The sequence below is a fragment of the Schistocerca cancellata genome, chromosome 6 (assembly GCF_023864275.1).
Source record: "Schistocerca cancellata isolate TAMUIC-IGC-003103 chromosome 6, iqSchCanc2.1, whole genome shotgun sequence".
In the NCBI taxonomy this organism is placed as follows: Eukaryota; Metazoa; Arthropoda; class Insecta; order Orthoptera; family Acrididae; genus Schistocerca; species Schistocerca cancellata.
In genome coordinates this window covers 506574744-506589592 of record NC_064631.1, presented here as the reverse complement: position 1 = coordinate 506589592, position 14849 = coordinate 506574744, and the positions used below count along the sequence as shown (strand labels likewise).

Sequence of the window (14849 nt, the reverse complement as noted above, 5' to 3'; positions counted from 1 at the left end):
TGCTAAAATTCCATGAGCATAATTTCCTAGAAATGTAAACCAGTATCCTGTTTCCTCCTACATATACCTCAAAAAATGGCCACAAGATTAAAATGAGAGAGATTGGAGCTCACACAGAAATGTAAAGCAATTATTCTTCCTGTGTACCATTCATGATTAAAATAAGAAAAGAGGCAAATGATAGTGATACAAAATACTCTGTACCACACACTATAAGGTGGCTTGATGGATGTAGATGTAGAATACAACTGTGACACTACAGTGTTAATGCCCATGTGTGCTTAAAATAAATTTATACATAAGCAACATATATACTCCTGGCTTCTGCTGCCAGAGACTGTGTGTGTGTGTGTGTGTGTGTGTGTGTGTGTGTGTGTGTGTGTGCGTGTGTGTGTGTGTGTTTTCTGACAAAGGCCCTGTTGGCTGAAAGCTCACTTTCCAACGGTCTTTTTTTGTTGTGCCTATCTGTGACTCAGCATATCTGCTACATGGTGAGTAGCAACTATCCTTTTCATAATATTGTTACATTCCATGGAAATATTGAGCGGATATCTGCTGATATAGATTTAGCAACAACAATCTTTTTTCACCCTGGGCTGTTGTACAAATCAACTTACCTCACATTCATAGCCATTACTGCGCTTCACGCAGTCTGCATTCGCATCACACCTTGTGGAATCAGGACATACACCAGGGGCTAGATGACAGCCCAATGTCTGGTTTCCTATATAACCTGGATTGCATTCCCCACACTGGAAGGAGCCCTGCAATGAAAAATAATATTTTCATTGTGTTTTTTACATTTCTTAAAAATAAGTAAATGCTATTGCCTAATGAGCCTAGTTACATTTTTTGTAGGGAATACATTTAACTACTACATTGCAAGAGGACTGTCGCAGTGGGAACATTACACACTTATTGGTTGATAGAAAAAAAAGAGATCTAACAGAGCTAATGAATGGGCAAGTTTCCTTTTTACCAGTGGTGAAAATATGTTACCAGATTTGTGAACATCGTAGAAAACAGGGAGTCTTGCTAGATGCTGTGACAGTTTGTTCTGACTATTTAAAATTATCATTAAGGGTTATACTCAGATCTCTTTGATGGAGTACCACTGAGTGGAATTGGAGTCTTTCCTTCAAGAAACATTGATCAGATGGCATGCATCTGAAGTGACTGTAATACTGTAATCTGATGTTCACATTACATTTCAATGGTCTACTGCTGGGCTCCGCACACCTCCCCTCCAAGCCCCCTCACATCCCCCCTCCCCCCCCCCCCCCCCCAACTCACACACAAACACAACACAAATAAACAAACTAAGAAATGATTGAAAAAAATCTTTTTTTATCTTGTTATTGTAGATGCATAATTTTTTTCTTACTTTATAGTAATTGTTTTGATTTAGCGCACTTGCCTGTGTGTTAGTGCAGACAGAATTGGGTACACAACCACCATTGTTACCATCTGCACATTCATCAATGTCCACACAGCGCTGTCGCCGTTGGTATGCTTCATCCAGTCCAAAGCCTTCCCAGCCAGCACTTCCGGTCATGCCTTTCGGGCAAGGACCACATCGGAAACCTCCAGGTAGGTTGTAGCACCTGGCATGCGGATCACATGGTTCTGCCAGGTCACACTGTAATGACAAAATTATTTCAAATGTGCTGACTGACAGTATGTAGAGTGGTGTAGTTCACTACTTTACAAAATACCATAAACTGAGTTTTAGGTACTGTGTCAGCAACAGGCAACACAATGAAACAACTCAAGATATTAGGGCTCTATACAGTGTGCTTCAACAGATCTAATCCCTCTACAATGATGAAAATTGGTGACTGCTGTAAATAAATGTATGAAATTATTTACTTTTTCTCTCTTTCTCATCATAGTATTGGTGGGATAAAAATATTTCCATTGTTATTCCAGATTTTACTGCTCACAGAAGCTAAGGATTGTGATAATGTTTTATCTAGAAATATTTTATGATTTTGACACTGTCAGTCACTTTTTAAAGAGCTCATAACAAAACCAAAGAAATGACAGAAAAAACTGAAGACTGGTCATAAAAGGCCATAAATATACTATGACAGAAATGGAAAAAAATCTTTATAATTAATGACAAGGAAAAGCAATTACTTAAAAAATTATGTTGGAAAGCAAAGTAGAAGAGAAAGGGTAGCAAGATAAGACATAGAGGGCAAAACAAATCAGCAAACAAAATAAAAGACGAGTAGATAGAAGGGCAGTATATTCATTCAGTTTTCATGTTATGTAGATCTCATCATAAATGACACCACTCAGAGATGTGGAACGAATGACAGCATACATTAACAAAAAGAAAAACTGTCAGAAACAGCTTTAATAACTCATTATTATCAAACTGATGCACATTATTTGTACTTATTCAAACTGAATTCAACACAGTACAATTTATAACTGATCCAGTGCTTCAATAAACAGCAGATTCTCCTCCCTCATATTAAACACTTGCCATTTGTCTCTCATTCTTGGCTTAATATCTACATTTGTGATTTGTGATCTATTCATCTCATGACCCATGTTTACTAATTACCCAATGAGTGTACAAGAGAAATGTCAGCACTTGTATTGTAATTAGGCTACAGTGATATCAAATTACAACTACTGAGCTAATCATACAACAACAATTTGGAAATTATTTTTATGTTATCTATTGCTTTTGTGTAATTCACAGTTCAATTGAAACTGATTTTTATTGTTAGCAAGAAATACAAATGTGTTGTAAGAACTGAGGCCTAAGGTATATTTTTTATCTTATTTAAATTCATAGGATTCTCAGTTTATTCCTTTGTATCATTGGGAGCTAGTTGAATATTTTTGCCCCATATCATATAATTATGTTCTGAACTATAGGTAAGGAAGCACAAAGTATGCTGAAATTACTTTTTCCTTTTATTACTGTGTTTGTGTAATTTGCAATGAAACTTAAACTGATTTTTATTGTTAGCAAAAAATGCTGTTGAGGATTGAATCCACTGAGAAGAGAGTGCAAGAATAGAAAACTCATTGAATAGATCTCACAATATTTGCAGTTATCTACTTCAAACAGCATTCTTATTGCTTGCATTACCTAAAATAATGCTTTTTGAGCCACTGTGGCTCTCTGGTTGTTGATTCTTCTCTTAAGTGCATGGTTTGTCCTTGAGGGTGTGGCAAATGGATATTGGTGTGCTCTGGCAGTGATTGGAGAGAATCAGAAAGTTAAGACTCCATTGTGATGAAAAAATCAACATGGAGAGGAAGCGGATTGCTTTGTGGTAGGGGGAGGAGAGAGAGAGAAAGGGGAGCTGCTTGTTGGCCATGAGTCCAGCAGGGTAACTTGTGCAGTTAGTACCTTATATCACTGAAGGACTGCTGTTGATTTCAGTAAGATTGCTATATGTGGAGCCGAGGTCACATGTTTAGGTAAAGTTGATTGCTTTTGTTTCTAGTGATGTAAGTTCTCACCTCTGATTTACATCTGCAGTGGACTTGTCTCTAACATAATAGCAAAGTTCCCAATAGATCATTTGTTGTATGCTGCAACGGGCAAAGGAAATGGGTAGTATGTTAGTCTGTTCCTGTGCAGTGATGTCAAGTGATTTGTCATGCTATTAAATTTCTGCTTGTCATATGCTGCCATTTATATGTTGCTCCTGCTCAGAAGCTCCTTGTGGACAATTATTGTATGTAACATTTAATATAACAGATTAAGTGTCATATGCATTCAATTACTCCAAATTCATAAATCTTGGCATTTGTGCAGCTCTGCAGTAAGCCAGGACAATAATCAAATCTGATCATTTAAGTGTTTTTAAAGTTTGGTTTTGAATTTATATTTGTATATTGTACTACACTAGGTCAAATGGTCTCACCTGGGGTTAAATTTGATGTTTTATTCTATTTGCCTTAGTGTGGAAGCAAAACTTCTTATTAATTATAATACGGTTCATGTGTGTTCACGTGAAAGCACATATTTCTTCTCAGCTTTTGATTTGAATTTGTGGTCAGTTGTAAGTCAGTGGGTCAGGCTGTCAAAAGTGCTGAGCCCTAGCCCAGACTGGTCATTGTGCATCATGTGACCACCTTACTCTATGCATTTCCTTTCCTGTTTGGTGTTTTGTGGCCAGCCGGATGCAATTTGACTATGATGCAGAAGAGGTTTGCCCACGCTAAAGCTTCCTTGGATCTGGGTCCGATCGCTGAATTTGTGACTAAGCCATGCTATCATCCAGAAGTTCTGAGATAGAAGTTAAACTACTTCTTCGATGTTTTTCAGATATTTTGGCACCAGCCACTAGAGTCCAAGCACCCAAAGAGTCCGCTAGTCCTAATGTATCAAGAGACCAATTAATATTGTGGCCATTAGTCTTTATACTGTTATTGGGGCCACTGTTTACCTTGTTCTTTCCCTTTGTGGGAGTTGTACTGGTGACCTTATTATCTTGTTGATTTAATGGCAGTGTAACATTCATGTACTACTGAGTGTTTGTATACCAGAAATTGTTCCGCATTGCTGCTCATGCTATCACAAGTTTAGACCTTACTTTGTTCTATAAAGAGGTTGAAGCCTGAAGTTCTGTTTTTTCTGATAAAATTCTTTTCTAGATTCTTACCAAAGATTAAATTAATATTATAATTATAGTTAATAAATTGGTTTTTTTAAATTGGGTTTTAAGTGCTTTCCATGTCAACTGATTGTTTCTTAACTCAGAGCATGCAAAATCTTTGTTCATATTTACTGATATTGTAAAACGGTTTGGTGACCATTTTTCCAAAGATATTTAATCACTGAGTGAATTGTTAAATTTGATGGTCAATAAAACTGTGTAATACAAGGGTGAATGGAGGTTTTTAAATCCCTGGTCCAGCCCTTCCCAAAATTCCTGCTAGAAACTGTTCACTTTCTTTATTTTTGCCATTGTCACTCTCTAGTTTTCTGTTATGGAGACTGATCTACAGAGTATCATGTAATGAGCTTAGCTTTGGATCATTTATGATTTTCTTTTGAGAATTCTATATCAGAATCAAACTGATAGATAGCTAGCAAGCTACGCCATCACTTCCATGCATAATCATGTTTATTTTTGAAACTAATTAGTGTTGATATGTAGACAATTCCTGATGGAGTAAATCTAATGCAGCTATAATAAGGCTCTATGAAAACAGGGGCGAGGGAGGGAGGGGGGTGGGGGGGCTGTGTGGACTGGAGCTCTACCCCAGGAGTCAGTACCACTATAAGGGTCCCAGATATCTCTGTTATAAAGTAGTGAGAAAGGTCGCATGAGGTATTCAATTATGCAATGTGGATTTCCTTCTTTTGTGAGTTTTCCTCCTTTTCATATTACTGAGTTCACTGCTATACAGTAAAATAAAGGAAGACAGGGAAAAAGGCCACCCTTTTGTGCTGTGCTGACTTTCTTTGTTGCCTTCATTAACATGTTTGTCCAGTTGGCTATGAGGCATATCCCCATAGTTTTACAACTCACAAAGGGCACTTGTTGACAACAAGAATTTTGCCAGAATGATTTTCTGCTAGTCAGTAGAAAAAAGTGTATATCCTCTGTCGCAAGTCCCATTTAAATTTTGTGCTTTTATTATGCATGAATAATTGTGATAGGTCAACAAAAAGCAAGTTATTTATTAGAATGTTGAAAGAAAATTTGACAAGCTGTTGGCACTTTTAAGTACTCATCTGGAACATAAACACACCAGCATATGAAACTGTATTCCTCTCCCAGAGATGCAAGCCGTGATGCCTGAGTCAAGTACACAGCTGAAAACTACTTGTTAGAATACATTTATTTTCTGTTAAAAAGGAGCATAATTTGAAAAAGCTCCTGGAAGACTAAATTAAAACACAATAAATTACTTTTACCTATCTCAGCAAGTTAAAACTACCCCCTTTTCACCCAGTCAACCCCAGTACAAATGAAAATATTCAATACTGATATGAATCAATGCATTTCACTAACACTACTGAAAAGCACCTGAAATCACATGTACTTATGTTTCCTTTAACAAAAGAACATCTATTTGTTATTAGATGAAATGATTGTATGGCATTGTTGGCCGGGAGACCCCCTGCGGGGTGTTTGGCCGCCGAAATTGCAAGTCCTTTTTAGCTGATGCCACTTCTGTGACTTGCGAGTCAATGATGATGAAAGACACACAACACCCAGTCATCTCAAGGCAGAGAAAATCCCTGACCCCGTCGGGAATCGAACCCGGGACCCTACGCATGGGAAGAGAGAACACTACCACAAGACCACGAGCTGCGGATTGTTATTAGATGCAGGACTTGCATCAGCTGAGGCTTAGGGAGTTCAGCAAGGGAATATACTGAATGATCACACTGTAAAAGCTTCCAAAGCAAGTGGTCTATTCTTGTGTTTTTCAGCTATTTATCCTAAACCAGAGGACTGTTCATTGCTCTACTAACACAAGTAATATTTGACAGTGAATAATTGAGTTCAGGACTCACCACTTATGTCAAATGGCACATTGATTTTCTCAGACTTCTTTCTAACTTGCCTATGTGTCAAGCCAATAAGCCATCTGCCAAGGGCTGAGTAACAGGCAGGAATGTATGTGGTGATCAGTCCCTACTCCTTGGTATTCATTACTACAAATAGCAGACACAGCACCTACATAGTGTGTGAAACACCATGTTTTACTGCACTGTTGGCCAACTAATACAACCCAATTTTGATGCCTCTTTATGTATAAAAATGTCTTCTACCAGTTGTCTTTCTTGCATGGCCTCTGCAGTTCCTGCATTCCAGTCCATCCTAGGTCTACTTATTACCTGTCTTCCTGGATGTCTCCATGCCCATACTTTCTGAGGTATTCTGTCACCATCCATACATCTCATGAGCAGATAAACCAGCACAAAGGACATGAATTGTTGAGACTTTTTTCTTCAGCTTCCATTGAAGGAAACTCTAAACACCAAATGCTTAAGATTCTAATCTATCTTATACCATCTTTGCTACTGTTGCAGATTCTTCGGATTTTTATGTTTTATTTTTATTTTTATTTATTTTTCAGTAAAAAGGTTCATGGGTAGATATGAAACAGTATGTTCCATTCTAGAGGAAGTGTCACTCTCTCTTTTTTTTCATAAATAGTGTTCTGTAAGACAAATAATTCTAAAGCCAGTACAACAGCTTGTCTGATTTGCCTTCATATTACAAAGAAAGAAACAAGTTCAAAGAAACACTTTGTATCTGCAATCCCTATGGCACTGAACTAATTTATGCCATTAAAGAAACATTCCTTAAGCAGAACAGCTCTTAATGATTTCATCCACAAAAGAAAAATGACAAAAATTGTGGTTATCCTTAATAACTATTGCCAGTGCTCAATACTGTTTGCTTTAATGTATAATATCAATTTTGCTGTGAAGCAATCTTTATTCAATGGCAGCAGTTTGTTAATCATATCATAAGTGACAATCACTGGTGTAAAATAGACATGTTTCAGAACTTACAATTCTGTGAAATGCAATAAAAGTGATAATGGAAAATACTTCGTAGAATATGAATAATGGAAAAAGTAAATGACTCAACTGTATGTTACCTTCATTTCTTCTATTATTCAAATGCTTTAAAGGGGAAGATAATGTAGTGTTATCAACTATATTGTGTATAATGATATGCCTCACCTCATCAACATCAACACACAAACTTCCATTACCAGTGAGTCCCACTGGGCATGCTCCGCAACGGAAGTATGGAGGCTCTTCCCAGTTGACACAATGCACACCTGAAGTAGCAATAGAAAACATGAAAGTTTATTTATCATACATTAAGTTATACTAAAGTAAGTAAAGGGATAATTTGCTTTGGTTGGTTCATTTATCTTACTTCTCTTCACATTAGTAATTGTTCCTAGTACAAAGTGTTCCATCTCTGTGTTTACTATGAGTTATTCTAGAAGATGCATCTACTGTATATATTGCAAGAAATACCTTTGTATTTGAGGGGGCAAGAAAAAATGGTGGGAGAAGGCAGTACATGATTAGGACAGGGGAGGAGTGGTGTGGACAGAAGAGAGAAGGGGAAAGGTAAAATGAGACAGTGGGAAACAAGTTAGGCCAGGGAGATTGCCAGAGTGCAGGATATTCTGGAGAGACAATTCCCATCTGCATGGTTTAGAGAAAATTGTGCTGGAAGGGAGTATCCAAATGGCTCGCACAGTGAAGCAACTGTTGAATTTGTGCTGTGGTGTGCAGCATGATAAACTATTGGCTGGTCAAGTTTGTGGGTTGTCACAGTTCGGCGGGTCCATTCATGCAAGTAGACATTTGGTTACTTGTCATCCTTACATAGAATACTGTACAGTAACTGCTGCATAGCTGATACACAGCATGGCTGATTTGACACATGGCCCTGCTTTTTGTTTTGCAGGAAATCTCTGTAATTTCAGCAGGGTGTAGTGGGTGAGTGTATGGGGCAGGTCTTGCACCTGGGCTGACCAAGGGGGATTGACCTGTGGGGTGCAGGGTGGTGAGTAGGACTCAGATATGGATGGACAGAGGTATTCTGAAGGTTGAGTGGGTGGCAGAACTTTACTTTGGGTGATGCGGATAGGAATTTGAGTAGGCAAGACAAGAACGGATGAGAGATAGTCAGTGTTCTGATGAAGAATGTGGTTGAGCTTTTCAGGGCAAGGGCGATACTGAGTGGTCAGAGGAGTGCTGGTCAGTGGCTGGTTAAGAGGAGGATATGACATGGGAGGTCCGTTTATGGATGCACTGGATAGGATACTGTCCTTCAATAAATGTTCTGGTAAGGTTATTGGTACATTTCAAAATCTCCATCTTTCACTGCAGATGCAAAATCCACAGACAGTGAGGGGTGTAAGGAAGAGACTTTTTGACATGGAACAGGTAACAGCTGTTAAAGTGGAGGTCTGTTGGTGGCTGGTGTGGTTGATATGAACAGACATATTAAGTCTTTCATGTACCCTTACTCCATGAAACACTCTGCAGATGTTTGGAATTTAATGTAGCATACAGTTTAGACCTCAGGAACTGTATGCTGTCATCTGACTCGATACAGGTCATTGCTCCATGAATATTGTGACTTGGCTAAAAGCCAAGGGAAAACTTAAGTCATTACATTTATTGAGAACACATGCAGTTCTGCTGTATAATATAATGATGATTAGCATGCTCCTGTAAAAAATATTCCACAGGTTAAAATCTCATGTTCTATGGAGTGGTAAATCCTTTCATTGTGCTGGCAAGTTGAGGACTTGAAAGAAGAAATGGATAGGTTGAAATATGATGTACTGTGAATCAATGAAGTATGATGGCAGAAAGAATAGGATTTCGTGTCTATTGAGGAGAGATTTATCAACACTAAATCAAACAGGGCTAATGCCTTACAATAAACAAGAAAATAGGAATGTGCGTGAACAGGGCCTGTTTGAGAATATTTTTCCACACAAACAACAAACCATTGCCCCACCTCCCCCCATTTGCCACTCAGGACCTTTAAAAATAAGTCTTGTGAGCATGGAATTGGATTGTTCTCAGAACTAATTATGATGCATCCTGCATACAAATTTTGCACTGGGGATGCCTATGGTGCCCTCTCATCTTGGCATCCCAAACAGCCACTTGTTATCTACTATGAACAATTAAGTATCATATCTAAGATAGAAATAAAGCTGTGAAGCCCTACAATAGTAAAAGTATACAGGCCTATTAGTTCTGCAGATGATAAAGAAATTGAAAAAAATGTATGACAAAGTAAAATAAATTATTCCACATGTTAATGAAGACAAAAATGCCTCCCTTCCATATCCTTAAATTCTCAGAACTGCAGTTTGATTTCTCAACAAGTTGCAGATGACTTTTTGTGCCCTGTATTTTATCCCTGTTATCTTCAGAATTTCAGACAGCATGTTATTGTCAACATTGCAAAAGCTTTTTCTTAATCTAAAAATGCTACAAATGTTGGTTTACCTTTCGTCAATCTATCTTCTAAAATAAGTCATAGGGTCAGCATTGCCTTGTGTTTTCCTACATTAAAAGTATTTTCATCTTTCTGTAGATAATTTGTGTTACTATTTTGCAACCATGACATATTAATCTAGTGGTCTGGTAATACTCATACTTTTGTGATTGTTACATATTTTGACAAAAATTAACTGGAATACACTCTTTGGACATATGAAGTTATCAGGGATGAAACACACAGGATGAAAGGGTATCTACAAATTGTTCAGAAACCAGATTCCAGTTCTAAGAATCAAAGGACATGGAAGGGAGGTAGTAACTGTAAAGGGAGTGATGCAGGGTTTTAGTGTGTTCCCAATATTATTGACACTGTAAACTGAACAAACAGTAAAGGAAATTAAGCAGAAATATGGAAAAGGAGAAGAAAAAGTCTTTAAAGTATGCCGACTTCATAATTCTGTCAGAGATGTCAAAATACTTGGAAGATCAGTGGAACAAAATGGATACTGTAGTGTGATGAAAGGAGATTACAAGTACCTAAATAAGAGGAAAACAAGGGGACTTGGATTAAGTGTAGTTGCATTAAGTCAAGTGATACTGAAGGAGGTAAATTAGGAAATGCGATGCTGAAAGGGTAGAAAAATAATTGACAAGAGCAGATGTAAGGAAGATATACTGAAATAAGTAAACTGGCAATAGCATGAAATGTATTTGAGAAGAAATCTGCAAACACTGAATATAAATTTGTGTTAGGAAGTATTTTCTGAAAGTACATATTTGCAGTGCAACCTTATTTGGAAGTGAAACATGTGTAATAAACAGTACAGACAACAAAAGACTGGGAGATTCTGAAAACCAAGTTCTTTGTGATGATCATGATTTTGTCTTTTTGGTATTGATATTTAGTGTCACTGAGTTACTATGTTGTAGGTCACTGGGAACTGGCATTGCATTATCATCATCATAGTAGATGGTGATGATCCAGTTTCAGCTCTACATATTTTCCATTTACATGTCATCCAAAGCCTTTTCAATCATTGCATCTGTATAAAGATTGAAGTAAAAGTGGAGATGGCATGCTTCCCTGCTTCAGTTTGATTAAAGTTGCCACTTTAATTTGGTATTCCCTCCATTACCAAATTAACTATTTCATGATGCCTGTTCTCCATATCTTACAGATGTATTATTAGAGTAGCAGAAACAATCCAATTCCAAAACCAACTTTAACTGTGTTTAAATAAAAAAAATGATTTCACCTGGATGACAGGGGTTTGAATCACAGCTTCCTCGAGGTTTGCATCTCTGACCATCACCTGTGAAGCCTCGTGGACATGAGCCACACCGGAAACCCTCTACTGTGTCTACACACTGGACACCTGCAAACAAGATTTTTACCTTACTTCTAGTATTCAGGTGATGGACAAATAATATTAACCAATGTATAATGATGGTTTACTGTTAGTACAGCATAGATATCAATTTTCTAAGATTTGCTATATTTTATTGTGTGTACCAGATTTGTTTCACATCCCCAAAGGTTCTTTTTCTTTATAAGGTACACATCTACATCTACATCTACACATGTGAGGTGTAGATGTGCCAATTTTTAGGTTTCCTTCCCATTCCATTCACATATGGAGTGTGGGAAGAATGATTGTTTGCACACAGTAATCTTTCTAATATTATCCTCATGATCTCCATGTCAGTTATATGTAGGGGATTGTAGTATACCCCTAGAGTCATCTTTTAAAACCGGTTCTTGAAACTTTGCTAATTGAATTTCTCAGGATACTTTACGTTTATCTTCAAGGTCTTCCAGTTCAGTTCCTTCAGTAAATCTGTGACACTCTCCCAAGGATCAAACAAACCTGTGACCATTCATTCTGTCTTCTGTATATGTTCAATATATCCCCTATTAGTCCTATTTGGTACAAGTTCCACACAATTGAGCAATATTCTAGAACTGGGTGCACGAATGAAGTGTAAGCAATCTCCTTTGCAGACTGATTGCACTTCCACAGTATTCTACCAATAAACTGAAGTCTACCACACACCTTACTCATGACTGAGCGTATATGATCATTCCATTTCATATCCCTGCAAAATGTTACACCCAGGTATTTGTATGAGTTTGTGACGAAGCAAGCTGGGATATTTTTACTTCCCCTCTTGGTTTGCAATCTGCCTCCTTAAATTTGTTTTTCACTATAAACTAATTACCATTAACATATGTGAGTATAATCTGCATTTTCATAAAGGGCCAGAATTCTGGTCCCGATACAGTCAGTCCATGGCTGAGTTTTAGACAAGGCACCTGTATTGGTTAGATCAACAACAATGCATCCGTGAAATAAGTGTAACACAATTAGGCAGTGTGTTAAAACAATGACAGTGTCTGTTCCATATGTACCTTGTTATTCTTCAAGAACTGTGTGGTTAGGTTTTTACTGGTCATAGATGTTCATTGGTAAACTATTGTAGCAATATGTAGATGTTTGCATGCAATCTATTAATGAGGCTTATAGAATTTAAACAAAAGAGCACTGGCCACATTAAATTTGTATATGGGGGGTTATGAACAGTGAAAGTAAACAACTGTGAAACGCAAATGTGCACCTGTCAGCTACATCATTTAAAATAGTCCATGTTTGACTTCCAGCCCCCATTTTTCAGCCAGTATAACAACACAGTACATTGACACCGAGGAAAACAAACAAAGAAAAAAAAAGAGGGCAAACCGTCACAAGTTGGCTGATTCCAACATTCATTCATTGATATTATAGTCATAGAATACAATGTTTTTTCATTTTATGAAGTGCACAATCTTACATTTCTGAACATTTAAAGCAAGTTGCCAGTCTTTGCACCACTTTGAAATTTTATCGAGATCTGACTGAATATTTATCCAGCTTCTTTCAGATAGTACTTCATTACAGATAACTGCATCATCTGCAAAAAGTCTGAAATTATATTAATATTGTCTACAAGTTCATTAATATACAACATGAACAGCAAGGATCCCAACACATTTCCCTGGGGCACACCTGTAGTTACTTCTACATCTGATGATGACTCTCCAACCAAGACAACACGCTGTGTCCACCTTACCAAAAAGTCCTCAATCCATTCAAAAATTTAATTTGATACATCATATGGTTGTACTTTTGACAATGAGTGTAGGTGTGATACTGAGTCAAATGCTTTTTGGAAATCAAGAAATATTGCATTTACATGACTGCCTTGATCCAAAGTGTTCAGTATGTCATGTGAGAAAAGTGTGAGTTGCATTTCATATGATTGATATCTTTGGAATCCATGCTGGTTGGCACTGAGGAGGCCAATCTGTTGAAGATATCTCATTATGTTTGAGCTCAGGATATTTTCTAAGATTCTACAACAAATCACTGTCAATGATATTGGACAGTAGTTTCGTAGATCACTTCTACTGTCCTTCTTAAATGACATTCATAAAAAGTGTTTACTCAACAACAGTTTTATTCGCTAGAAGAGTTTTGTGCCTGTATGCAAAATAAATAGATAGGGAGATAGATAGATAGAAATTAAAATAGAACCTTTAAGATAGTGTAATTCATTATTATTATTATTGCTACAATGATTTTTATGGTATAAAGCACAGTATTAGTCAATTTATAACAAAGTTAATATGATTAAAAAACCGTAAGCTGTTGTACTCTCCTTATTTATTAATATATGTTGGTTGGTTGATTTGTGGGAGACGACCAAACAGCGAAGTCATTGGTCCCATTGGATTAGGGAAGCACGGGAAGGCAAGTCAGCCATGCCCTTTCAAAGGAACCATCCTGGCATTTGCCTGAAGTGAATTAGGGAATCCACAGAAAACCTAAATCAGGATGGCCAGATATTAATATACACTGTGATCAAAAGTATCCGGGCACCTGGCTGAAAATGACTTACAAGTTCATGGCGCCCTCCATCAGTTATGCTGGAATTCAGTATGGTGTTGGCCCACCCTTAGCCTTGATGACAGCTTCTACTCTCGCAGGCATATGTTCAATCAAGTGCTGGAAGGTTTCTTGGGGAATGGCAGCTCATTCTTCATGAAGTGCTGCTCTGAGGAGAGGTATCAATGTTGGTTGATGAGACCTGGAGCGAAGTTAGCATTCAAAAACATCGCAAAAGTGTTCTATAGAATTCAGGTCAGTACTCTGTGTGCAGGCCAGTCCATTACAGGGATGTTATTGTCCTGTAACCACTCAACCATAGACCATGCATTACGAACAGGTGCTCGATCATGTTGAAAGATACAATCGCCATCCCCGAATAGCTCTTCAACAGTGGAAAGCAAGAAGGTGCTTAAAACATCAATGTATGCCTGTGCTGTGATAGTGCCATGCAAAACAACAAGGGGTGCATAAGTAGCAGTTGCATAAGAAAGGAATGTGGGAATGAGGGGCAGCAGATGTGTGGCATTAAATATCTCACAGGTACCACCACAAGTGAATCCATGCAGTGCACAATGATGATGACGTGACAGTGACATGGAGGAGTGGATTGGAGTGGGTGACAGAACAGAAGAAGGGGAGACTGTTAGGAAGAGGGTATGGGTGAATGATGAATTAAAGGTGGGTGTGGGACAGGGTGCTGTCAGAGATTAAGACCAGGAGGATTATGGGAATGAAGGATGAGTTGCAAGTACAACAACCATCTATGCAATTTAGAGATGCCAGTGTAGGAGAGAAGGCTCTAGATGGTACACCCTGTGAAGCAGCCATTGAAATCAAGCATATTGTGCTTAGCAGTGTGTTCCACCACTGGATGATCAGCCTCGTACTTGGCCAGTGTGCTGGTGCCCATTCATTCGGGTGGTCACAGTTGG

The 14849-nt window shown here is 37.9% G+C and overlaps 1 protein-coding gene across 1 annotated transcript in view; it reads right to left on the bottom strand.

Annotated features, from left to right (window-relative positions):
* The window catches only part of LOC126190740 (cartilage oligomeric matrix protein), a 428170-nt gene that overhangs the window by 75991 nt on the left and 337330 nt on the right, over positions 1–14849 (bottom strand). Inside the window, exons 9-12 of the mRNA XM_049931233.1 lie at positions 11248–11367; positions 7688–7788; positions 1418–1639; positions 618–764 (exon numbers count right to left, since the gene is read on the bottom strand). Of these exons, the coding sequence (XP_049787190.1) occupies positions 618–764; positions 1418–1639; positions 7688–7788; positions 11248–11367 (590 nt within the window). The remainder of the gene's footprint in view (positions 1–617; positions 765–1417; positions 1640–7687; positions 7789–11247; positions 11368–14849) is intronic.